The 23,366-nt window shown below is 29.8% G+C and overlaps 5 protein-coding genes across 6 annotated transcripts; 2 read left to right on the top strand and 3 right to left on the bottom strand.

Moving 5' to 3' along the window:
- Window positions 1-22: 22 nt before the first annotated feature.
- On the top strand, window positions 23-6,177 carry LOC126834140 (enhancer of filamentation 1). 2 transcript variants are annotated; one of them, XM_050565854.1, is made up of 9 exons: window positions 24-392; window positions 1,794-1,937; window positions 2,095-2,235; window positions 2,728-2,821; window positions 2,885-3,198; window positions 3,267-3,540; window positions 3,632-3,852; window positions 3,923-4,072; window positions 4,190-6,169. In XM_050565854.1, exons 1-9 carry the CDS (start codon window positions 348-350, stop codon window positions 4,574-4,576), a joined length of 1,770 nt encoding a protein of 589 aa, XP_050421811.1. In that variant the 5' UTR covers window positions 24-347; the 3' UTR covers window positions 4,577-6,169. The 2 variants fall into 2 exon arrangements, with proteins under 2 accessions (XP_050421810.1, XP_050421811.1); XM_050565853.1 differs by having other exon boundaries at window positions 23-392; window positions 2,728-3,198; window positions 4,190-6,177.
- Window positions 6,178-6,638: 461 nt separating this feature from the next.
- On the bottom strand, window positions 6,639-8,003 carry LOC126834141 (N-alpha-acetyltransferase 11). The gene is made up of 2 exons (XM_050565855.1): window positions 7,783-8,003; window positions 6,639-7,344 (listed from the first exon to the last, which is right to left on the bottom strand). The coding sequence occupies exon 2, from the start codon at window positions 7,213-7,215 to the stop codon at window positions 6,670-6,672; it is 546 nt and encodes a 181-aa protein (XP_050421812.1). The 5' UTR covers window positions 7,216-7,344; window positions 7,783-8,003; the 3' UTR covers window positions 6,639-6,669.
- Window positions 8,004-10,382: 2,379 nt separating this feature from the next.
- Window positions 10,383-16,967, top strand: LOC126834289 (chromodomain Y-like protein). The gene is made up of 6 exons (XM_050566095.1): window positions 10,383-10,703; window positions 10,840-13,183; window positions 13,251-13,387; window positions 13,838-14,013; window positions 14,529-14,871; window positions 16,085-16,967. The coding sequence occupies exons 2-6, from the start codon at window positions 10,885-10,887 to the stop codon at window positions 16,247-16,249; spliced, it is 3,120 nt and encodes a 1,039-aa protein (XP_050422052.1). The 5' UTR covers window positions 10,383-10,703; window positions 10,840-10,884; the 3' UTR covers window positions 16,250-16,967.
- On the bottom strand, window positions 14,351-18,736 carry LOC126834290 (kappa-scoloptoxin(11)-Ss1a-like). Its single transcript, XM_050566096.1, has 5 exons — window positions 18,483-18,736; window positions 15,875-16,035; window positions 15,617-15,802; window positions 15,312-15,533; window positions 14,351-15,242 (listed from the first exon to the last, which is right to left on the bottom strand). Exons 2-5 carry the CDS (start codon window positions 15,992-15,994, stop codon window positions 15,036-15,038), a joined length of 735 nt encoding a protein of 244 aa, XP_050422053.1. The 5' UTR covers window positions 15,995-16,035; window positions 18,483-18,736; the 3' UTR covers window positions 14,351-15,035.
- Window positions 17,696-23,320, bottom strand: LOC126834946 (acanthoscurrin-1-like). The gene is made up of 6 exons (XM_050567200.1): window positions 23,141-23,320; window positions 22,416-22,536; window positions 20,510-20,990; window positions 19,653-19,806; window positions 18,980-19,029; window positions 17,696-17,704 (listed from the first exon to the last, which is right to left on the bottom strand). The coding sequence occupies exons 2-6, from the start codon at window positions 22,475-22,477 to the stop codon at window positions 17,696-17,698; spliced, it is 756 nt and encodes a 251-aa protein (XP_050423157.1). The 5' UTR covers window positions 22,478-22,536; window positions 23,141-23,320.
- Between the last annotated feature and the right edge of the window lie 46 nt (window positions 23,321-23,366).

Genomic DNA, 23,366 nt, shown 5'->3' with positions numbered 1-23,366 from the left:
ATTGCGATTTGCGCGGACGGGCAGAACCTGGTACTCGATTGCCGCTGACTGCAGGGTCGCTCGGCTCGTCTGCTCTACTTGTATAATACCCACGAATGACTCATGTTTTTGGTATGAGTCATGAAAAGACGAAAAAAAAGATGTTATTTCCTTTGACTCGATTCGATTTCAACGGAAATCCAGTAAATTTAATGTAAATATAAACAATTAATGAAACGCTTGGATAAATAATAATTAACAAAATGAGCAATAGAGCAGCAATCGCGACGTTTAGAGAAACAGTTGTCACAGTTGAACTACAGTAATCATTGTGGTCTGTGAACATTTTTTTTTTTTTTTTATTCAAAATGATACAATTTCACTCGAACGGTTCTCTAAACAATGGTTGTACGGTAAGTTTTTACATTCATTTAATTTACGTTAGTTGTGTAATCGTAATCTCAATGATTCTGTATTGTGTACATAACAATCTGTCCCAATTTTAATATTTATATATACTATCGTATGGCATAGCACGTAAGTAGGCATAAACAGTTTCTTACAACTAATGCGCTTTCTCCAGTTATTTGTATATTTATAGTTTTACAAAAATCAATATTTAACATATTTTTTCAACAATAAGTTCTTGATACTGTTTATCTACTAGTTTTGATAAAAACCTGTAACTAATAATCTAAAAAAATATTTTAAAAATCTTGTTCCTGAAATAAATGAAAAATTATAATGGAAAAAAATAAGTTAAAAATAATTACAGCTCATAAATTTGAATTATATAATATTTTAAAATCTACGACCAAATAATAATAGACCGTATTATACCATATTATTATATCATTTTTTTTAACGTGGATATTTTTTTGGGCTGGACACAACTGAAATTTACAATACGTTTTTTCGTTACAAAATGACGTCTGGTGTGTTTAGCGCGACTGGTCCACAGTTCAATCCCCAGCCGTGAATCTAAAATTTTTGCATTTTTTTCAACCAGTTATTCTTGAATTATAAACTAAAAACATCCATTATCAATACTCAAAACATTGAATGTGGATTGTGAGTCATTGATTGCATGACGGTTATTTAGGCATGTATTGCTAGGAAATAACCAAAATCGTATTCATATTTTAATGTTTTTCGAAGAGAATAAGCGATTTTTATCTAATTCATTTTATATAGTAGTGTTAAGCACTGACTTCATAGAAAATCGTTTGTGGTATTTGAAATTATTTAATATGTGATACTCAATAATGGACAAAATTATTTAAGTTAATATAATATATTGACAATGGTTGAAAAACAACTACAGAAAAGACTGCAGTCCCAACAAAAAAGTAAAATTTTGTTTAATAAATTACATTGCACATCCATCATTTGTTTCAAACAAACGTATTATTTATCAAATTTTCAAAAAATATATTTTGGTTATTATTGTGCATAATTTGTTTTCCTTTTGTCGCATAGTATTTCAATAAATGTTTTTCCTTAACTTATTTTTTTTTTGTTTATTTTTCCTATGTCTTAATAAAAAATATACCTAATTTAACACACTTAATTTTTTATGTCAAACTATATTGATATTTAAGTATGTTTTTCAAAATATCAACAATACAAAAAAAAACAATTTTTTTTTAGTAACAATAATTTAGGTCTCGATTAGAAATGATTAGGTATTTCAATTGATTTATGTTAAACAATAATTAATCATAGCTAATTTTTTGTCAAAAGCGTACCTATTTAAAAAAAAAATTTTATTACAGTCATGTTATAAAAAGGAGTATATATTTTTTTGTTTTTAGAATTGCATTGCTCGAGCTATGTATGATAATATTGCTGAAACACCTGATGAACTGGCATTTAAGAAAGACGATATATTAACAGTATTAGAACAGAATACTGCTGGTCTTGAAGGCTGGTGGTTATGTTCTTTACGTGGTCGCCAGGTATCTATTACATTTTTTTAAATGTTTAATCTGTATTAAACTATTTTTTATATGTTTTGAAATCTTGTTGTTTTCTATGCAAATTATTTGAAAAAATAACTGTTATTAATGTTCTCCGTGGTTTCTACATTCGCTGATTAAAGATGATGTTTTTTAGGGAATTTGCCCGGGAAATCGATTAAGACTAATACCTGGATTATATGAAATTGAACAACAAGTCTTACCAAACTGTGGTCGAGAACAAACTCAACTTAACTCGGATAACAAACAACCAAGCTGGCATTCAAATTTAAATAAAGTAATCCATTTATTTGGTACTTTTAATAGTTTTTTTTTGGAAAAACACGAGCAACACTCGCAGTTATTTGTAGTAAATAAGTAGTACAACCATAAAATGAAGACAACAAGGCAAAAACGATTAAATTCACACGGTGGTCGAAAATGAGTTAAGATTGGCAATACCTCCGCAAGGCATTGTTGTTTCATTCGGAAACGATGGTTTCCTCTCCACAATCGAGCTGTAAAGTTTTTGGAACGCAATACTGATAATGGAACTTTGAAAATGGTTTTTCTCATTTTGAAAAAAATGAGGGTTTCATCGTTTTTGCCTTGTAGTCTTCAAATACTAAAAGCCCCTTCATCTCAAAAAATGAATACACTGGCATATAATATGCTTATTTCGGTAGCAATGCTCTTGTAACCTCAGTACTTTCAACAGATTGAGTCTATTTATTGATCTAATTTGGTTTCATGTACACATTATATAAATATATTTATTTGATTTTATTAGATAGTGTCACAGCAAAAATTAGGAGATCTTATGTATGACAGTCCTCAAAAATCAGTCGACTCTAATGGTTATAATATACCACCAACAAATCATAGTAAGCAAATTTTCGTACGTACAAATGAATATTATTTTAAATTTTTATTGTTTACCAATATAGATCGTATCGTGAGTGATTGTATGGACCGACCTAGTAGTATTGGTAGCAGCAGTGGTTGCTGTAGTGACAGTTACGATGCGCTTCCGAGCCAACATACATTAGCATCGAAAGAAAGTTATGATGTACCAAAACCCATTAATATCCAATTAACCCCTAGCAGTTCAGTCAGTTCCTTATCAACAGGCGGTGCTTGTAGTAGTCCAAGCGGAGGTGAATCCAATCGGTCCAGTATTGCTCATGATTATGATGTACCAAAAACGCGAACGACAGCTTCATTAATTACCGAGTTTCAAAACGTATCATTAAATAGTGAAGTATGGGTATTATTATCTCTATTATATAATATTTAATACTATGATTAATTGATCAATACATTTAATAGGATTATGACGTTCCTTCCAACCACGTGCAACCGAAAGAGTTACTCCTTAGTTTGAACTCTGCATTGGATTGTTTAGATAAATTAACAGTAGATATATGTTCTACCACTACTCGGCTTTTAGGATTCGCCAGTCCAAAATGGAGAAACCAAAAAAACTTGGAAGCAAACATATCTGATATAAAACTAATTTCCAATAATCTAAAAGATGGTTTACAAAAAATTATCGAGTTTTCCGAAGGTTGTTTAGGAAATTCATTGAAAGCGCCCGACAAAGGTATGTAAAATTATATTACATTCACATTGTTAGCTCTATTTCTAACATCGCCAAAATCAGTTACTAATAGTATGTATTTATTTTTATCTAGGAATTTCAGTGAAACTTCAACCTTTAGTATTAAATTTAATACAAATTTTTAAAATGATAAATTATTCTATAAACTCTTTGGACTATTTGGGTTGGTCTCCTAGTGTTTTGAGTCGAGATTCGAATGTCGAATGTGAATATTCAGAAGACGCTTTAGACAAAGTTGTTTCATGTGCTAAACTTCTGACTGACGACATACGCCAAATAACATCATTTATCAGAGTAAATAATTTTTAAAATTAACGGTTGCATTAACCGGGAAAAGTTTTATACTAACAAACATTATGTGCAGGGAAACTCTACACTGTTGTTCAAAAAAAGATTATATCCCCAAGAAAAAGAAGACGGTTACGAGTATGTTAGCAGTGAGGTAGAATCGAAAAAATATGAAATCGACAGCAACAACAAGATGTCTATAAATTTTACTGACGAAGACAAAGAAGTGAGTTACATTTAATATAGATATATTTAATTATAATATTATATATATATATATATATATATATATATATATATATATTCTTTATTTTTAATAATGAATAATGTTTTATTTGTTTAGATTTATGAATTTTACACTCTACAAATAATAAACCAGACAAATATTTTGGCTCACTGTGTACATTTGTTTCTACAAACTGTCGAGCACAATCGACCGCCATCGATATTCGTTGTACAAGTGAAATATGTGATATTGATTGCGCATCAGTTGGTCCTAATTGGAGATACGATATGCCAACGTGTTCAAGAGTCTAGTGTGAAAAATCATGTGATACAATGTTCAAATGCATTAGCAGAATGTATTTCATCGACGGTGGAAAAGTCAAAAAGAGCCGCTCAGTTGTTTCCCAGTGTAGGTGCTGTGCAAGAAATGGTAGACTCCATTATAGAAATCTCCCATATTGCAAACGATTTGAAAATATCTGTTTTGAAAACGGCCAATACATAAACTACTTTTTCCAATACATCTCTAATGTGTAATCACCAGTATTTAACTAGTCAATAATGGTATTAAGTATATCGATATAGTAATACTAAAATTACTAATAATTTCTCTTATTGAGCATGGAACGTAGTAAATAATGTGATAATATAACGACATTTTTTTTCTAATAGAATAATATTGGAACTAATTGTGTACTTAAAATAATTTATTGTGTTAAAATAAAAACAATACTAGCCACTAGTGTTATAAATTAAATATGCAATAAAAAAAAATGTCTATGTTAATGCTCCTCATTAAAATAATAATAGATTCTTTTCTTAAACTAAATAACAATATTATAAATACTTATAAAAACTAATCTTTATGTTTACGAAAAAGGATAATATAAGTATAAGTAGTATAGCCTTAACAATTTATAATTGGTTAAAACTCATTAAGATATTGTAATCATGAAATTTGATTTATTCTAAAAATAACGTTTGATATAATTATCGATAAAAAATTACGTTATAATGATGGTATCAAAATTTTTTAAATTACCTCGTAAATTGCCTTAAATTGCCTCGTACACGAAACCTATAAATGATTCGTTAACCACATTAGAATTAAAGATTTTTCCTACTTTCAATAATAGAGTTTAAATAGTATACATGTTTTAAACCAATATAAATTGGTATGTATGCATAATAGTTAGTTTTTATAATATATACCTAATATTTAATATGATTTTTAAATGTTTTATTGACGTATTACATCGATAAAAATAATTTAAAATGTGTTTCACATTCGATTGGTTAAAAAGTTTTTTTTAATGTTTTAAAGTTAGGACTCTAATATTTTCTATTTGTATTTCTTTAAACTTATAGTTTCCATTGCATGACAAAAAAAATGCATTTTTTTTATACAAAACCATTTGCATTTGTATTTTATTTTGCCCAATTTTTATTTAGTATTTTGTGTGTTACTTTTTATTTTTTGAAAAATATAGTCTTTTTTAAATATTTCTCACTTTTTATTGTATTTTTGTTTGATTCTGTGATTTAAGTGTTCCTATGTTTTTAAACAACTCTTATTTATACTAAATTTACTAAATTGTAAACATTTATTTAAGTATTTGTGGTTAATAATATGTTGTATGTGTCAACAATTATAATATATATAAGCCGTCGAGAGTAAAAGTAGTGTAAGACACGTTTTCTTACAATCTGAAATATCACCACCGGATGATAATTCTACCATCAGTCTATTGCCTGTGAAATTGGCAAATGAACTATTACATTATTTTTAAATACATGTACAGCATTCATACTTCTAAATTTTTATTTCTTGACTTTAAACTTTCGTGACTTCCACCACTTCGGCTCTCAACGGTTTGTTTAACAATTTTTTAGAAATAAAAAATAGCTTAACTTTTTTTACAAAAATTTTATAATTGAAATCTATTATAAGGGAGTTTAACTCGAAGGTAGTATTTGTTTTTTTTACATAATATTTGTACTAATTTTGATAATACAATAGTTTATAGTTCTGTTTATAATACATTTTAAGTACATAACATGTTGTGAAATATTATATATATTTAATGTTTTAGTGTTATTTTTCAAATATATTGAATTTAGATTGTAAAAGTAAAATTTTTAGTTTGAATGTACATTCAAGTCCATTTAGTATTTTATTTTTTGATATACATTAGATAGTTATTGTCATTTATTACAATAAAGTGTTCTAAAAAAAGATACAATTTTGGAATTCGTTGATTTTAAACCTATTACGTAGCAATAATTAATGGATTTAGTAAAAATGGAGCACGGAAACGGGGTGATAGCAACGTTGTGACGATTATAAATTACACATGAATACTACCCATTGTGGTAAATAGCTCAGATAACACAAAGGCATGTCGATGTCAGGGCTAATTGGACACACGAGAAATTCAGACGACCCACACACAGTTTGCTTAGGCCACGAGTAATAAATTAAACAATTGAAACATAGTTTTAAGCAATTAGCATATAATATCTTTAATTAAGATTTATTTTAGGCGAATAAAAACAAACTTTCAAAATATATGGTATTATAGAATTTATTAAGTAATATTATTTAGAATCAATTTCAATTTTTTTCACAGCATTAGAAAGAGTATCACTGCTTGGAATATCATCATCGGCACATAAAAGTGTCAAATGAGATAAATCTTTTTTCATAGCATACGCATCTTCTCCGTCAGCATAATACTTAGGTTCAATTTCAGATATGGTAAACTTCAATGTATTGGTGTACAAATTTAATGCAGCCCTGTTACTTTTACGCACATGCAATGACACGTATTTGGCTTGAAAACACTCAACCATAGCTCTTGCCGCTTGATCCATTAGTTTTTGAGCAAGTCCTAACCTCCTATGAGACCGTTTTACCGCTAGGGAAGTAATGTGACCATGAGGATTATCTTCACAATCCTCCTCCATTTTGGCCAACACATATCCTACAATATTCCCTTTTTCATCTTCCCCAACGTAACTTAGCTGCGGCCACGATAGTCCATGATAAAAATAATACTTCATCTGGTAATTTTCTGGAAGACACAGCAAATTGCAATGCTGCATGTTCATTAGGTCCTCGGGTTTAGCACAACGGATATTCATTTTTTCTGGCAGTAACTCAACTTTCCTTACAAGTCTTGCTTGAGTTTTCAACCTCGGGTGCTTGTTGAGAAAATATTTCACGTACCAATTTGAATTTTGACAAATAAAGTTTCCAAACTAAGCACCAACCTAAAAATTAATGCGAGTATAAGCTTTTAAGGTACATAGGTAAAAACAACCATTGTGAATAATCACAAATTTTTTTGTTCGTGTTTTAACATTAAAATATTATATTAAAGATTAACGGGAGGAGGTTTAGTATCAAGTTATTACTTCAAAGTTCATATCCATAAAAGGTGTTCAGTTTTAACTACTGTGTCTATTCAAATCGCTTGTTCATTGTTAGCACAGTACACAGAACAAAAAATAGATCATTTGAGAATAAGAATATAATTAATATTAATTAGTCGTACAAGATTGGCGTTCAAGCACCATGGGTAAATTATTAAGTATTTCCCTTCTGCGAAAATCAGAAAATAAGACACAGTCGAGCAAAGTAGAGCACATTAATTTTACTAAGGACGTTGTGTGATTTCAGACTTGTTTCTTAGTTAGAATAATACTCACCAATAAAAATGAAGAATATTACAATAATAAACGATGTAGCTATTGACGCTAATATGAACAACCACTCCATAACAACATTACAATGTATAAATTATAAAAACTTTTGGAAGGAAACATGAAATCTTTTTCTTTCAACCATAACACTGTGAATTCAGAACACTTTGATCATTTGAGTGTTGCGACTTGGCGTAACATGGTTCACAAAACACACGGTAATCATACGACCTTATCAGCCTTCAATGGTTACTTATATATATATAAAATATAAAATATTATAGTTCTAATACTAATCACCAGAGGAATTATTATTTATTGTATTCTTACACATTACAGTGCAGTCACATCGTACCAACAAGCAATTGCAAATGATTTAAATTTTACAAATTTAAGAACAGTAGTATAACAATAATTATTTAAACATAATATTGTTAAAAAAAAAAATAATAATAATATTTATTAATAAATTATAGTTGTACGGTATTTAGGTAATAATACGTAGAATTCTGCATTTTGTATGACATTTTAATCATAGATCTATAAAGACCTATCTTTAAAGGTCTATACTAGAGATGTTATGTTACTCATTTATTAAGGAGTTCAGCATAGGCAATTTATTTCTAATAGTTGAAGATAAATAACTATTGTACCACTGAACTCGATAAATAATATTATAATATTTTATTGAGTTCAGTGCATTCGGCATTGTACACAATATACATATTTTGAAGGGTACAGGAAAAAAACAGGCAAATCATTTTTTTAAAAATGGCCGTTTTGTTGTTAAAAAAATCGTTTAATGCGAAACGATTGTGTTTCTTATCTTAAACATGATTAAAAACGAAACTTTAATATTTTTTTAAAAGTTTATAAGTAATTGTTAAAACATTTTTAGTATTAATTAAAAATTGTTATTCTTAGATTAATAAAAACTAACTGTTCTGGTTTTTTCTCTATACCTTTCATTTATTAGTATTACAATCTTCATAAGTAGTTAATTTTTTTTCATATTAATGGCTATCAATGACGTTTTACATTATTTTTAAACCAAAACATAACGATAGATACACGTAGATTGCGTTTGAAACGGTCTATGTTAGTTTTAGAGCACCTATTATGAAATCGAAAGATCTTGACATTTTGTAGGAAATTCCATTTGAAATTTTCAATAAATTCATCATTTAATGTGTAGATGAAAAAAGGCATTTTTACTTTTTAAAAAAGAATGATAAACATTAACTTTTTTAGGCGATATCTATTTAAAACAAATTATTATGAAATTCCCTCCAAAAGGCAAAAAGTATCCCCCGTTCAATAGCTATTTTCACTATAAATCCATTAGGTACGAAACGAGTAAAACATATTCTGTTCCTAGATCTTAAACCAGGAAATTAGCTGTATAACGTCCTCTTAAGAGGGCGTTGCAACGCCTATTTTTAAGGAGTAAAGTATAGGCAATTTTTCACAAAATCTTAATTTAAATGCTAAACTGTGATGTGTAACTATTGGTTCAACAACTAGGACTCTATTTTGGTAGTTAATTTATTTTTCGGACTATCACAGCATCCTTGAAAGCGATTTAAAAATGTTTTTTCATCTCTACATGTTTAAACAGACTGAAAATAACTCGCTTAATTTTGGTTTTAGAGTAAAAGCACCCATTATAAAATTAAAAGAGAACACAATTTTGGAGGGCAAGACGGTGCGCTTTTTTCATTATTCCAAGTATAACGCTCAATACATAGTCTAGAAGTAACAACTATTTTAACATTTTTAAATGACTAACTTTTCAAAAAAAATAATTTTTTTTTAAAAATGCACCGCCTAGCCCTCTGGAATATTATTCTCTTATAATTTTATAATGGATGCTTTTACTCTAAAACTAAAATTAAGCGAGTTAGTTTCAGTCTGCTTAAACATGTTTTTACCACTGAAAATCACCGGGACGACGCCTTCTTAACAGATTATCAAAGGTTTTTCGATTTTGATAAATTAGCAGGTATGAATATACCCGTTGACTTTATGTTTCCAAATATGTGGATAATTCATGACGTGTATCGAATAACTCGAGAGTTAATTCTAAATTAAAAAAAGAAATCGTACATCTCAGTCTCTTCCAAGTTCATCCATGCAAATGCACTAACATTGAGGAAGATTCACTCAAAATTTGTAACTTGAAAACGATCAAATATATAATGGTTATTTTTTATTACGCGGGAAATCTTCTACAGAATTAATTCGAATAAAGACACTCTCATTCTCCTTAAAAAAAAAAAAATACAAAATAATTCGACATTATTACCATTTTTTTCACCGTGTATACATAACAAAAAAATACCTGGTTTTATTTAAAAAATCACAATTCAATATTCGGTAAAAGTTATTTTCTTTTCTACGGAAAGTTCGGTAGATTTTTCAGTGAACTCAGAACCATATATATTTTTTTATAGGTGTTACAATAATATTGCCCGATTGCCGCGTTATCTACAGTGACCAATGTGTAATGCAGCAAGGGCTACCAACCTAACGATTGACGTGTGCAACATGTGTGCCACGGCGCTCTATGTTAAATTTTAGTTTTTACTATTTATCTCTATGAACAGCTATCGTGCGTAGACTGTAGACTGTGAAAATATGTTATAGTGGTTCGTACGTGCGTGTGTGCGTTTAATGTTTATGTGTGATCACTGATCATCTACTATAGTGTAGTCGCCGTAGTTATAAAATGGCGTTTTTACAATTGGTCTTGTGATGATTATGAATTTACAAAAATTGATAGCTCAATCCTTTTTACATGTTATACCGCGACGTTTCCGCTGTTGATGGTGGTAAATAACGATGGCAAATTAGTTAGGCGATAATTCTGTTCGAAATTCAATTCTTGTCGGTGCATTATTGTTCAAATTAACCGGTTTCTGGAAACGGTGAGTGTTGTCAAGTTCTTCTTATCTGTTAAACGCGCAGGGTGCAGTAATAGAATATTGCTGCTGGGGGTCTTGGGTTGTGACAATATCGTATTGTCGAGCATTGACATTAGGTTTATTTGTTCTTTTTCTTCAGATAAATCCGCGTATTTTCGACCGGCCCAGTTAAAATATAAATGCCATGGAAGTGGTCGAAGTCAAAGATTTCCAGTGTCACTCTGACGGCGAAGAAGTTGTACTTTTAGACCTTGATAAGGTAAACAATTTGGATGACCCACAGGAAGCTGAAGAAGTTTCTACGGATAGTATTGATGCAGAAAATAATGATGATATGAGCACCAACCAAATGGAAATTGTTGAAATAAGTAGCGATATGTCAGTTAATGGCCAGGCAGTTGATACTGGGTCTTCTGATAATACCGAAACTGCTGTTGTGGTCGGCGAAGAACTCCCTGGCGATGTTCATAATGGCGAACAATCTGGCACTGTTACTGTTCAAGAAAACAATGTATCTGAAGTGTTAAATGTAGAAACGATTAATGATTCGGTTGTAATTGAAAACGGCGAATTAGATGAAAAGATGGAGTTGGCAAATAATGTTGAAGACTCGGCTAATGGACCTGAAAACATTTTAAACAAAACTACACAGCTGAAGACTAAGACTGACAAACTTGATGAATCAAACAACAAGGATGATGAAGAAACGGCTAAAAAGGACGACGAACCAAAACCTGTGAGAAAAGAAAAAGTTTCCATAACTATACCTCCCCATATTGCAGGACGAGATGTTTCTTCATTGACTGAAGAAAAACTTCCACGCTCAGGTAAGCGTATGTTGAAACCGAGATTCGGTGTTAAAGTGCCTTATATTCATATGACAAGTCAAATAGTAACACAAGACGAAATCGCTAAAGAACTGTTTGAAAGGTTTCAACAAAAATATCCAATGACTAGAGTCGACAAACCCGATAAACTTTTTTCTATGAAATTGACTCATAGATTAGCTAATAAAATTTCTCCTCTAAAAACCCCAGACGAAAAGTCCAAAGAAACAAATAAGAAGTCTAATAATGATTTAAAAAACGTCAACAACATTAAAAAAGAACAAACCAAAAAAAAATTAGATAAGCCCGCAGAAGTAACCAAAATTGGAGAAAATGACTTGAGTGGAGTTCAAATTATTGAAGTATCGGAAGATACACCTAAGGCGGCTACTCAGATAAATAACTCACAGCATATTGACTTGATCACTAATACATTAAAACGCCTGGAACAGTCTGAAGAGTCGAATGTAACTGAAGACAAAAATGATGGAAAGATTTCATCAAACGAAGAACTGATTGCTATACTTGAAGATTTTGAAACCATAGAAACGGCTGACACAAATGGTAACAAAGTGCCAGAATCTAAACCCATTGTAAAATGTCCTGTTAAAAGGAAAATTGTAAGGAATAATGCTAGAGCTAAACGATCTAAACCTAAATTGGATCCAGAAATTGAAAAACAGATTGCTTTAAAACAACTTGAAGAAGTTTCAAGACCAAAACGTTTCGACTCGCATTTTATTAAAAGAAAAACAGAAACTGATAAAAAAGTTCTGGTTAAAAACGATGTGGGCTCTGCACAAAAACGTAAAAAACCTACCGATGATGTACCTGAAGTTAAAATTGCTATTGATCAATATATAAAATCGTATACTGATAAACGTCAATCTGTCAAAGCAGAGCCTGAAGAAAATGATGAGATTCAGCTTGAAAATAGTGATAATGTTGAAAAAGAAGATACTAAGACATTGTCGAATAACGTGGCTAAAGCGAGAACTATGAGAGAAATAAATCGTCTCTTAGGAGATGAAGGTGCAATAAATATGATATATTCTCTCGAGAAAAGAAGAACCCAAGGAAATAATAATTCGAAAGATGTCCTTCCGTCTACTAGACGTAAGAAAAAAGACTTGATGTTAAAAACTAAACTTGTGAAAAATGCTATGCTGAAAATGAGTTCTCCAAACAGTTCATCTACGTCTAATAGTCGGCTGGGCAGGCGTTCAGACGTAACTCCCACTGTTTCGCCAGTAGAAAAATGTTCTAGGAAAATTTCAGTCGATTCTCAAGGTTCTGATCAGTCTATCAAATGTTTGACTAACTTCTCTGGCAGAAAAATTATTCCGGCTGACGAATCTAAAATTATCAGAAAACATTCATCTAGTAGTGAAGCGTCCAGTATTGGCGGTAGTCCTTTACTTCCAGTTCCTGATGCTATACCAATCAATCCTATAAGTTCAACACCAGCTCCAGTTAAAACATTGCGAGTGTATACTAGGAAAAATAAAAATTCTTTGGATTCATTCACAGCAGATCATTCTCTAATAACACTTCCTGACGTACACAATGGACCAAACAAAATCTTTGCCAAGACTAAAAATTCGAATTTGAAGGTGAAAAAAGAACCCTCTACACCAACAACTGTAAAATCATCAAGTAAGACTGTAAAATTTATTTGACTTAGTTGTGTATTGTAATAATAACAATTTTTATGTCTCAATAGAATCGCTAACTGCAAGTATTAAACAAGAAGTTGAAAATACAAAATACAGTGAAATTACCATAAGGCGTTACGATGGGGTTGTGCATATAACATTGACACCAGTGTCGACGGTCATGAAAAATGCATTAAATATTTCTGTAAGTTTTAATTACAATTTGGATTGGCAACATTTTCAACTATTTCTCGTAACTATTTAAACATACGTACGAGAATGTGTTTTCCTTAGTTTTCTTGGCGGCTTTAGAGCGGAAATACCTACTAATAAGTTGTACGATCATAATATTTTAGAAGAGAGTATGTCATGTTAGTTTTCAGTGTATTTATTTTTTGGCTAAATACGTAGGGTTGAAAAAAGGATGTCATTATCTTTGAAATGTTGTTCTCTTTAATTTTTATTGAAGGTATTTTGGCTTTAAAACAATCACAACCCAATTAAAACGTATTCTGTATGTCAGGTTTCCCACCAAAAAAATTGGAGGTAAACATATTTTAGAATAGAAAACTATTTATAGTTATTAAAAAAAAAACAACAAATTTTCAAGCCTTATTATAAAAAAATAGTTTTAAATTAGATTAACATTTTTTAGGTAATGGAAGAACTGATGAGTGAGCTGCATATCTTAGAAAAAGAAGACTCTTGCAATGTAGTTTTAATATCATCAGCTGGTAGAATATTTTGCCAAGGTCTTGATATAGCTCCACTTATCAACAATAACCAGATAGGTTGTCAAAATACAGCTATTGAAATTGCATCGACCATCAAGTAAGTCTACAATGGACTACAGCGCAAGTTCCCACCCCTCCCCAATAAAAGAAGGATTGAAAACTTTAAAATTTACAAAAAATGTTGTTTTATAAATACTGATTTTATATTGTGTGTATTTTTTCATACTAATTTCATAATAACAAGTTTTCTACTTCAAGATGTCTAATGTACAAACATTAGATAAAATCTATTTGTTTCAACTAATTTCTTTTATTAGAAATTCCGATTTACAAGTATACACCTGTTTTTCTATAAAATGCGAACGTTCACTACGACAATCTATTCTATTATATTTTATAAAAAAAAAGTATTTGCACCGGAACTACTAATATCATAAGGAAAAAATACATTTTTTTTATTTGGAAACTGATATTCTCGGTAACGTCTACAAGTACAAAGTTTTAAATTTCTAAAAGCATACACAATTTGGATTTTTAATTTTAAATACAATATTGGTGATATGACAACAATATATTATATAAATAACATGAAAATTATTATTTACTTTTTAGGAAGTTTATCACTTGCTTAAGTAATTTCCCTAAATTACTTGTCGCCGGGGTGGATGGTGCTGCTGTTGGACTTGGCGCAACAATGTTGGCCCATTTCGATTTAGTATTTGCTAGCGATAAAGCAACTTTTGAAGCGCCGTATGCACAACTTGGTCATATCGCAGAGGGTGCAGCTACAACTATTTTGAGTAGACTTTTGGTTGCCGAAATGATCATGGGCAGTCAGAGACTGACTGCAGGTCAAGCCCACTATTATGGCTTAGTTACTAGGACACTTTGGCCTGATCGATTTCACGATGAGTTAGTGCCGTTGGTCAAAGCGTTGGCTAGACAATCGTCACAAGTAAGTCATTTGTGTTGTGTAAAAGAACTTTAATATTATTATAAAAATAACAAAATGTTGTATGGCAACTTTTTCTAATTTAGTTAGTCTTTAAAAATTCATAAAATTATTTTTATAAAATAATAGTGTTGAAAAAATAACCTATTAATATTAATTTTTTTTAATCAGACTTCGTTTAATTTTGCATTTGTCGGAAATGGTATGCACTCGGCTCTGAATGATTGTCCGTAGAAAAACATTTCGTACGCTGGTACTTCGGTTCTGTCTTTATGTAAACATAAACTACCGTAAGGACAGGTACATTTAGTATATGTTGATATGTAATCAGTCCTTATATGTCCGCAAAAATCGCCCATATTACAATCGCTCAGCTGAAAATAAAAATAAAGTCTTTTAGATATATATATATATATTTTTTTTTTATAATAAAAGTTGTTTACCTTTATACATTTAAATAAGTCTTTAACAAAACTTTTGTCAGTAGTGGTGTTATGGTGATCGTTTTGTTCGTGTCTTATCAATTCCCAGGTTGTATGCTTGGGGCAATTGCATTGTACTTTCCCTTTAATTTGAACATTGTTATCTTCTTTACTTCGTTCAATTGTAATCGACTCGCCGACTTTCTTTGTGCAATCCGGTAATTCATTTACTGGCTCGCAAAACTTTAAGTAAAATTGTATACATATAAATTATTATAGTACGTCATATCATTTTTGTGTATAAATAAATCGGTTTCCCGTAGAACCTTGAGTTGAGAGCGGTTATCTAGTGGCATCGTATGATTATCGTCTGTGGTCCATTTCCATGGACATTCTTCACGATTTGGACATTTACATAAACGTTCGATTTGAGGCGGAAACCAAAATCTGTGGTGTACAATGTTGCACACGCTATATTGTTCACATATGTTCAAATCTCGTTCGCTTTTAGCCTGAGCATGTAATATTCAAACGTTTTAGATTTACGTTACCTAATCAACTTTTGTAAAATTGTAATAATTTACCTGTCCTGGATATAAGAATATTGCGTTGTTTAGTTTACTCGATACCACCGAAGTAAATTCAATTGCTTCGTATACATTAATTAAAACAGTCAATGTATAAATAATATAAATAATTCCCATCGTTTGTTGAGACACTTTTAATTTCTCTCAATGTCAGCAGTCTGTAAAAGTAAAATTATTCGATTATGAATTATTATTTTTTTTTTTTAGGCAATACAAATGACTAAAGCCCTTCAAAAACAAGAAACCAAAGATAAACTGGCTAAAGCACTAGAGTCGGAAACGCTCATCATAGTACAACAATGGATTAGTGAAGAGTGCCAAAACAGCTTACAACGTTATTTAAAAGACGCTGTAGATAACCTCAACGCTTGAAATAACTAAATTTACTTTTTTCTCTTTAGTTACATTTACTGTGCCTTGGCAAGGTTTGGTAAAAAAAAAAAAAATATTTATGTTATTTTATTATATTATTATTATAAACATTTTTGAAAATATCGGTAGTCAAAAAACTAAAATCATAGAGGTCCTAATAGAAATTGTACTAGAAATAATTTTTTACTTAATTTTTATTTTTACAAATTTTTATTTGTAGCTCATACAGGTATTTTTTTTTTTTAATTTGGTTCTTTGTACAATTTTTTTTTTTTAGCTTAATTATTTTAAAACAACTACCCACAAAGGGAATCTGACATGGCTGATTTTTGTTACAAGAATATTATATAATGTTCACTTTCTGTATAAGGTTTTTACTGGCACGACAAATATTGTAATATCACACTAATACTTCAAGATGTTAAGTTTACTTGTCTAACATTATCTTAGAGGTTCATATTTGTTTATAGAGTTAATTTATTCCCTATTATTCAAAATGTATTTTTTTCAATAACGATAAAAATAATTGCTCGTAAGGTCACTCGCATGTGTTAGAATAAATTTGTCCAGTAATTGTTTTTTTTTTTAATCAATCAAGCAATCTTATTTTGTGTTCAAGTTTTAATTACTTGAGTATATATTATAATTTTTAATGATATTTATAATTGTTATAAAAGTACTCTTTTTATATAAATAATTTAATCAAGTTAAATTGAAATTGAAATTTACTATAAAAAAAAAAAAAATACTGATATTTACCTTTTTTTTTTTATTGGGTAACAAAAAGTATGATAAATATACATATACATGTATAATGTTAACACTACATTATATGTTAGTGGTAATTTGCTATTTCTTATATATTTATTGACTGCAATATTTAAATGTTAGTATGAACATTTCTATGTCAAACATTGTATATATGTGTTTTACCCATACATTTCAATTTATTTTTGTTATTTATAATTTTGGGTATTAGGTATCATCAGTTGAATGACTCGTTTTATTTATTAATTTATTTTTATTAGATAATAATAACGTAATTATTAAAATAAAATGTTTTCTTTCTCTGATGAGTAGTTTCAATTCAAAAACATTTTATTATTAGTTATTAGTAATACCAAGTAAATTTCAATAAACTATTATACTTATGAGACTAATATTGTTTATTTGTAGTTAATACATTTTATTTTATTATATAATTGTTTTTCACTTTTATTATAAATATAAGTATACTTGCAAATTTATATAATTAGTTAGTGATCACTATTTGATGTTAAATTTTAATGATTGAAATAAAATGGGTCGGTTTTATAATAATTACTATATTATTTGAGTCGTAATTTACTATAACAACTTTTTATGTTAAAAAGATAATTATAATAAAACATATTTGTACAATATAAATGTGTGTTTATTTAGATAGATTATATAAAAAAAACAATACTAGTGTAACTACAGTCAACAAAAATCAATTAATTAAAAAAATATACATATATATCAGACATTGAAATTTAAGATATATATTTTCAATAATAATTACTATAGACAAAACTATAACTATAATTTTAATTATAGAATTTAGTTTTATATGATAACAAAATTAGAAAGGTCATACTATTATGATATTAAATATTTTATTCCGAAAATTTTGTGCCTCGTAATCTGAGGTTCCTACCATAAGTTTTTGAACGCAAATCTGCTTATTTGCATATATATATTATTACCAGTAAAGTATGTAAAGTGTAAACATTTTTTTTTAATAGTTAAAAATGTTTAAAAAAATCAACAATTAAAGAAATTAAGTTTAATTTAATAATTGCTATCCGCTTTTAAACAGTGCAATTAAGTCTACAGCCTACAGTCTACATTACTGTAATGATGACAAACCTATATTATATTGTAAACTGTGTAATGGCTAGTTTAATCAAAACGAAAAGTTAACAAGTCGTATCGCGAAATTTAATTATTTATCGTACAATGGTGTATTTTTAAATAATAAAAAATCAATAATTTTCCAATGTGAATAGAAAAAATTATAAGTATGCGGTATACACGTTTAGCCCGGAAAATGCTTACTAATATTACTATGGTATCGGCTGCATAAAATGATGTAAACTGCTGTAATGTCAATATTTTCTACAGTGTGTATTGGAAAACACTACAGGAACTAATATAATAATAATATAGTCTTTAATGGCCGTCGTATAATATGTTCATAGTAGGTACTTGCCTGGGTAATGTGTGTTTACATACACTTCCGGCGGTGGTCAAGTCAAACGGAAAAACACAGGTCCGGTGGTCGACGGCCGTAAGTATGGAAGTTTTTTACACATCAACAGCTATTAAAATGTGTATTGTGTATTGGTGTGATGTTTTGTAATAATTGACAATAATTGTAAACAATTTTTTTTAATTTTTAACGATAAGATGAACACATAAAGTATCAATCTGTAAGACGGAAAACTGGTTGGATGATAATGTGTACACCTGTAGTATACCTTGGTCCTTGACCTTAGCTGGGTAGCCTACAATACCTGATGGATACCTGCTGTTATGCCACCAGCAGCTGTTGAGTATTACTGTATTACCCACGGGCATGCGGCTGTACAATAATAATAATAATATGAATTACCTTGTTTGTGAGTCGTTCGTAAATCATCATAATATTTCTACATAATATTAATATGCCGTTTGTTGTTTTGTAAATAAAAATAAATCGTAATCCACGTTTGACGTGATCCGGTAAATATTTTTTATTTTTATTATACTTGATCCAGCTGTTAAAAATACATTGTGTAGTGTAGGTATTTTGTAAAACTAATTTTTTAAATACCATAAATTTATTTAAGCTTCGATATTTTTTTGCTTAGTTTTTACAATATTACAAATAATTATAGTAACTATTTTGAATAATTTATTTCTAATTACAATCTATTATAGAAAACGCCATCAAAACTATTTCTAAAACTAGTCACCATAGAAATATTGGTACATAACTCGGGGGACTTATTTAATTTAAAACTTGGTGGATTTTTATACCTATAGGCACTAGTTTATTGGGTGCAGGGAAATATGCACATACCGGTTAACTAGTCTTGTGTTTTTACTTTTTCATAATAATAAAATAAAATCGATTACACATCAGATACTTGAAGAATTTTTTTTTTCTAATAGCAGTATGTTATATATCTCTCAACCCGTAGGTAGAATAATTAAATTAATTATGCCATTAGTTATATATTGTGATAAAATATGTTGTTAAAAAAAAAAGTTTAATGTATCATGGCACCAATTAATGTGAGTGGTGTAAAATTTAGAATAGTGATAAATAAGTATTGATGGATGACATCAAAATGGGAAGCATCGGCTAATTAAATCGAATTTAACATATTATAGTCACTTTTTTTTCTTATTCGGCGAAACAATAAGTCATTGTTGTTATTGTATTTTAGTTGTCTAGGAAAACAAAATAAAAAATAACATTTTGTCGCTATATTATTTGCCATTAAGGCCCGTCCTATCCCGGCCGTGTCCTCAGTATCAGGTTTTATTACCTGTAAAAAAAAAAATAATAATTTTTACTCATTTATACATAATATATAGTAGATATATATTCAACATTTAAATTATTAGACATAAGACTTTTTTAAAAACAATTTTTTTTTTTACCTAGGTAATATAATTTATCACTTAGTAATCACATGCTATTGGTTCCAAAAGGGATTCCCCCCCCCTCAAAAAAATGATATAAGGAAGAATAACAAATTGTTCACAAATAACCCTCTTTTAAACTGTAGATAATGTAATTTATTTTTTCATAAAATGCAACCCGTATGGACCATATGAGTGGTTGCTGGTAAAATGTTTTGGAATCATATTAGTACCTATTCGAGCAAAAGCATTTTGAAGTTAACAGAAGTCAGGAAGTGTAATAATGCGAATAAACTCATTCTAAATTTTCTTCAGTCTAAACGTTTTGTATAATATTTTTGTATATTTATACGGATAAATTATTATTAATATCAATATAGCGTTTATCAATCATATTTCGATTCCCTAATTTAATTAGCGAATCTCTCGAAATTTAATCTGACCATTATATATCAAAATAACCTTACTAATAGCGGGTATTAATCATTTAACTACAATTGATATTAATTACATCATTGATGATAATACTATAACAATATTCGGTTTACCAAGTATTTAAAACGGGTTAATGGTACAGTTTTGATTATTTTTATTTGACATTGTTACCTCGTTATCCATGCGGCTCTTTAAACGAAATTTGGGCGTTCCTAAACCGGCTGCTCCTGTTCCCGCTCCGGCCGTTCCGCCTAGTCCTGCTCCCAAAAGGCTGCCCGCGGCCACGCCGGGTCCGAACAGTCCGGACAATCCGGTGCCCAGCAAACCGGTCGTGCCCAACAGTCCCGTGCCCAATATGCCGTTGACACCGCCCAGGATGGACGGTATTGCTCCATAGCCGAAACTTCCGCCAAAGCCGCCAGTGCCGAACCCGGGACCGCCGCCAAAACCGCCACCGTTGAATCCACCGCCGGCCAGTCCGTTGCCGTATCCACCACCGTTGAACGAACCGCCGCCGCCGTATCCATGGTTGTTGAACAAGGGCCCGGCGAAAAACGATTTCAAAGTCGGTATGAGCAAAATGATAAGAGCGTGAAGGAGAAAAGCTAGGAACGCCAGCATGGATATTAACGTAGAAGGTTCAAGGCCTAGGCTGCAAAAAAAAAAAAAATGTTTGTTTAAATTATGCAATATGCGTTTATGCAATAGTCATTAATGGTCGATATTTGATGGATAAATTACATTATATAACGTTATAACCACGTGCGGTATAAAATATGCGCATCGCAATAGTTAATTATTCAATTATTCAACAAAAATTACCGGATAAATTATAATTATAATTTATATTAAAAAGTTCGTCATAAAAACCGAAAACAATAGAAAAAAAAATGATTCAACGATATTTTTTCTTGTTTAGAAATTTGTTTGGTAAAGTACAAAATTATAAAAAAATTTGATTGACATTAATGTTTTTTTTTTCACTTTTATTAGCTTTCACCAAAAGGTATTACATTTTTTTTTTAATTCTAAATTCTATTCTAAAATTCCATCTATTATGATGACGTATACGCTGCCTCAGTGGGAATCTATTTCAGATACTTATTGCAAGTCGGGTTAAAACATCAAAAACATCATAATTTTTAGTTTAGTTTTTTTTTAACGGTTAAAATTCCTCCATCTCTATTTTAACGACCTAACCAAAGTACGTACAAAATACTTTTGTTTAAGCATCACTCGGATTAAAGATGGATTTTTGCTTATAAACCACCAAAGTTGAGGTTAGGTTCTAAATTTGTAAATTATAGCTAAAAAACAAAATAAACACTCACTAGTAAAGGTACCACTTTTGGGTACTAGCAGAATCCTTTCATCAATCTTTTCATCGTTTTTATTATTTCTTATTTTCAAAAATTTTTATTTTTATTAGATGATATTATCAAAAACCTAAGAAGTAGGTAGTAACAATCTCCATTGTTACCTGCCGGCGGAACACGCCTGTGAATTATGTTTAGTTTAAACTTTTTAAACTCATTATGCGTGGAAAAAAATATATAAATATCTTATTGTTTATGCATCTTAATATAGCTTTATATTTGGGAGTATAATTTTAGAATATTATGGTCGTAACGTGTACACGGCCTTGTCTATCTTTATAGATTTACAGCGGACATATTATTGTGAAAATGTTTTATTAAGGCGATTGAAACCAATGAAAATCCAGTAAAGTAGTCAAAGAACTCGAATCTCTTTAGAAAATTGAAATCTGAGTAGGCTTAATTTTGTCAGATAATTTTATAGGTCTAAAATAAACCCAAACGGCTTCTACACGTAGAAAAAAATGTATGTTAACCAAAATTAACACCTTGAACCCTATTCAGATTAACCGGAAAAAACTTTTTTTTCTTAGCTATTGTTGTCTATATAAAACTCCTTAAGAACCGCTCGCTTCCAATTATGAGGTGTTATAATTTATGACTAAAAGTAGTATAATTTAATGTGCGGATCGATTTGAGATTGGATAATCGTTTTATTTTCTGAAATGGACAGTGATTGTCTAAAAGTAAATAAAGCTTACCTGCTACCTCTTTGAGGAATGTATTCTACACCATAGGATCTATCGATGTTCACAGGATCCATGGCAACGAATGACTATTGTCTTAACCAGTACAACTCCAATCATTTATATGATGTTATTTCTTAAAAAAAAAAAAATTCAAACGTATCGGACCAAATAACATACATAAAAATGTATGTTGATGTACTGTGTTTAACTGACATGTACCTATGATATCTATGTACCTATATCCGTTAGGTTATTCTTGTCGTACAACCGTGTCGAAGAATAACGTCATAAGCAGGAAGTATTAAGCACAATTATTATTAACGTTGAAGGCTGTCACATTTTAAGTCTAAACAGTACACACCACATGTCATTCCATACGATTGTGCGTTATCTCCGGTCCGGTTGACTTACCTTGTTTAAGTAATTGACTTACTTTTTTTTTTTAGCGGTACATCAATCGCTTTTGAAAAAAATATAACAAGTGATTAAACTACCCTATCTAGATAGAATTCTATAACTATGTCGGTATAAAGTAATTATAGTCTAAGTTTTTGTTTTTGATGTTCTTATCTCAAGGTTAATTTCTTTCTTTTTTTTTATTAAAATATAATATAATTTACAATCTGTATGCAAAATGAATACAATAAATAAATATGATAGTTGAGGTATTTATGTAAAAAATGTATTTCTATTATTGTTCAATAGGTAAATAAAGACTACTCACTATTATTACTCACGCTTAAGTGTAATACTGTCTTACTGTGCTTGGTTTGAACCTACTATCCACAGGTTCGAAGCGTTTATTTAAAAGTTATTTTAGCACTTTTAATTATAATAATTTCTGTAATTGAAATTTAAGTTTTATAAAAAACAACCTTTGCCCTAAAACTATGCCTAAAAAAGTGAAACAAAAAAAAAATTTTCCACCCTTTTTTTGGGAAAGGGTTAAAAATAAGTTTTGGT

Source organism: Adelges cooleyi, unplaced genomic scaffold (assembly GCF_023614345.1).
Source record: "Adelges cooleyi isolate 19-005CV unplaced genomic scaffold, UGA_ACOO_1.1 ACOO_flye_CR_arks_rails_tigmint_CR_PRNA_21, whole genome shotgun sequence".
NCBI lineage: Eukaryota > Metazoa > Arthropoda > Insecta > Hemiptera > Adelgidae > Adelges > Adelges cooleyi.
This window is presented reverse-complemented; position numbering and strand designations above follow the sequence as displayed.

Bases quoted from the DNA above. Each gene is read 5' to 3' on its own strand.
- LOC126834290 (XM_050566096.1), bottom strand. From the start codon at position 15,994: ATGGGAATTATTTATATTATTTATACATTGACTGTTTTAATTAATGTA. The intron at 15,534-15,616 runs GTTCTACGGGAA...TTTTACTTAAAG, and splicing joins ATAACCGCTCTCAACTCAAG to TTTTGCGAGCCAGTAAATGA. The intron at 15,243-15,311 runs GTAAACAACTTT...TTTTATTTTCAG, and splicing joins ACTTATTTAAATGTATAAAG to CTGAGCGATTGTAATATGGG.
- LOC126834140 (XM_050565853.1), top strand. From the start codon at position 348: ATGATACAATTTCACTCGAACGGTTCTCTAAACAATGGTTGTACG. The intron at 393-1,793 runs GTAAGTTTTTAC...TTTTGTTTTTAG, and splicing joins CTCTAAACAATGGTTGTACG to AATTGCATTGCTCGAGCTAT. The intron at 3,853-3,922 runs GTAAATAATTTT...CATTATGTGCAG, and splicing joins AAATAACATCATTTATCAGA to GGAAACTCTACACTGTTGTT.
- LOC126834141 (XM_050565855.1), bottom strand. From the start codon at position 7,215: ATGAATATCCGTTGTGCTAAACCCGAGGACCTAATGAACATGCAGCAT.
- LOC126834946 (XM_050567200.1), bottom strand. From the start codon at position 22,477: ATGGATCCTGTGAACATCGATAGATCCTATGGTGTAGAATACATTCCT. The intron at 19,807-20,509 runs GTAACAATGTCA...TTTTTTTTACAG, and splicing joins AGAGCCGCATGGATAACGAG to GTAATAAAACCTGATACTGA. The intron at 19,030-19,652 runs GTGACTATAATA...TATTTTTAACAG, and splicing joins TCGCCGAATAAGAAAAAAAA to CTGGATCAAGTATAATAAAA.
- LOC126834289 (XM_050566095.1), top strand. From the start codon at position 10,885: ATGGAAGTGGTCGAAGTCAAAGATTTCCAGTGTCACTCTGACGGCGAA. The intron at 13,184-13,250 runs GTAAGACTGTAA...ATGTCTCAATAG, and splicing joins AACAACTGTAAAATCATCAA to AATCGCTAACTGCAAGTATT. The intron at 13,388-13,837 runs GTAAGTTTTAAT...AACATTTTTTAG, and splicing joins AAAATGCATTAAATATTTCT to GTAATGGAAGAACTGATGAG.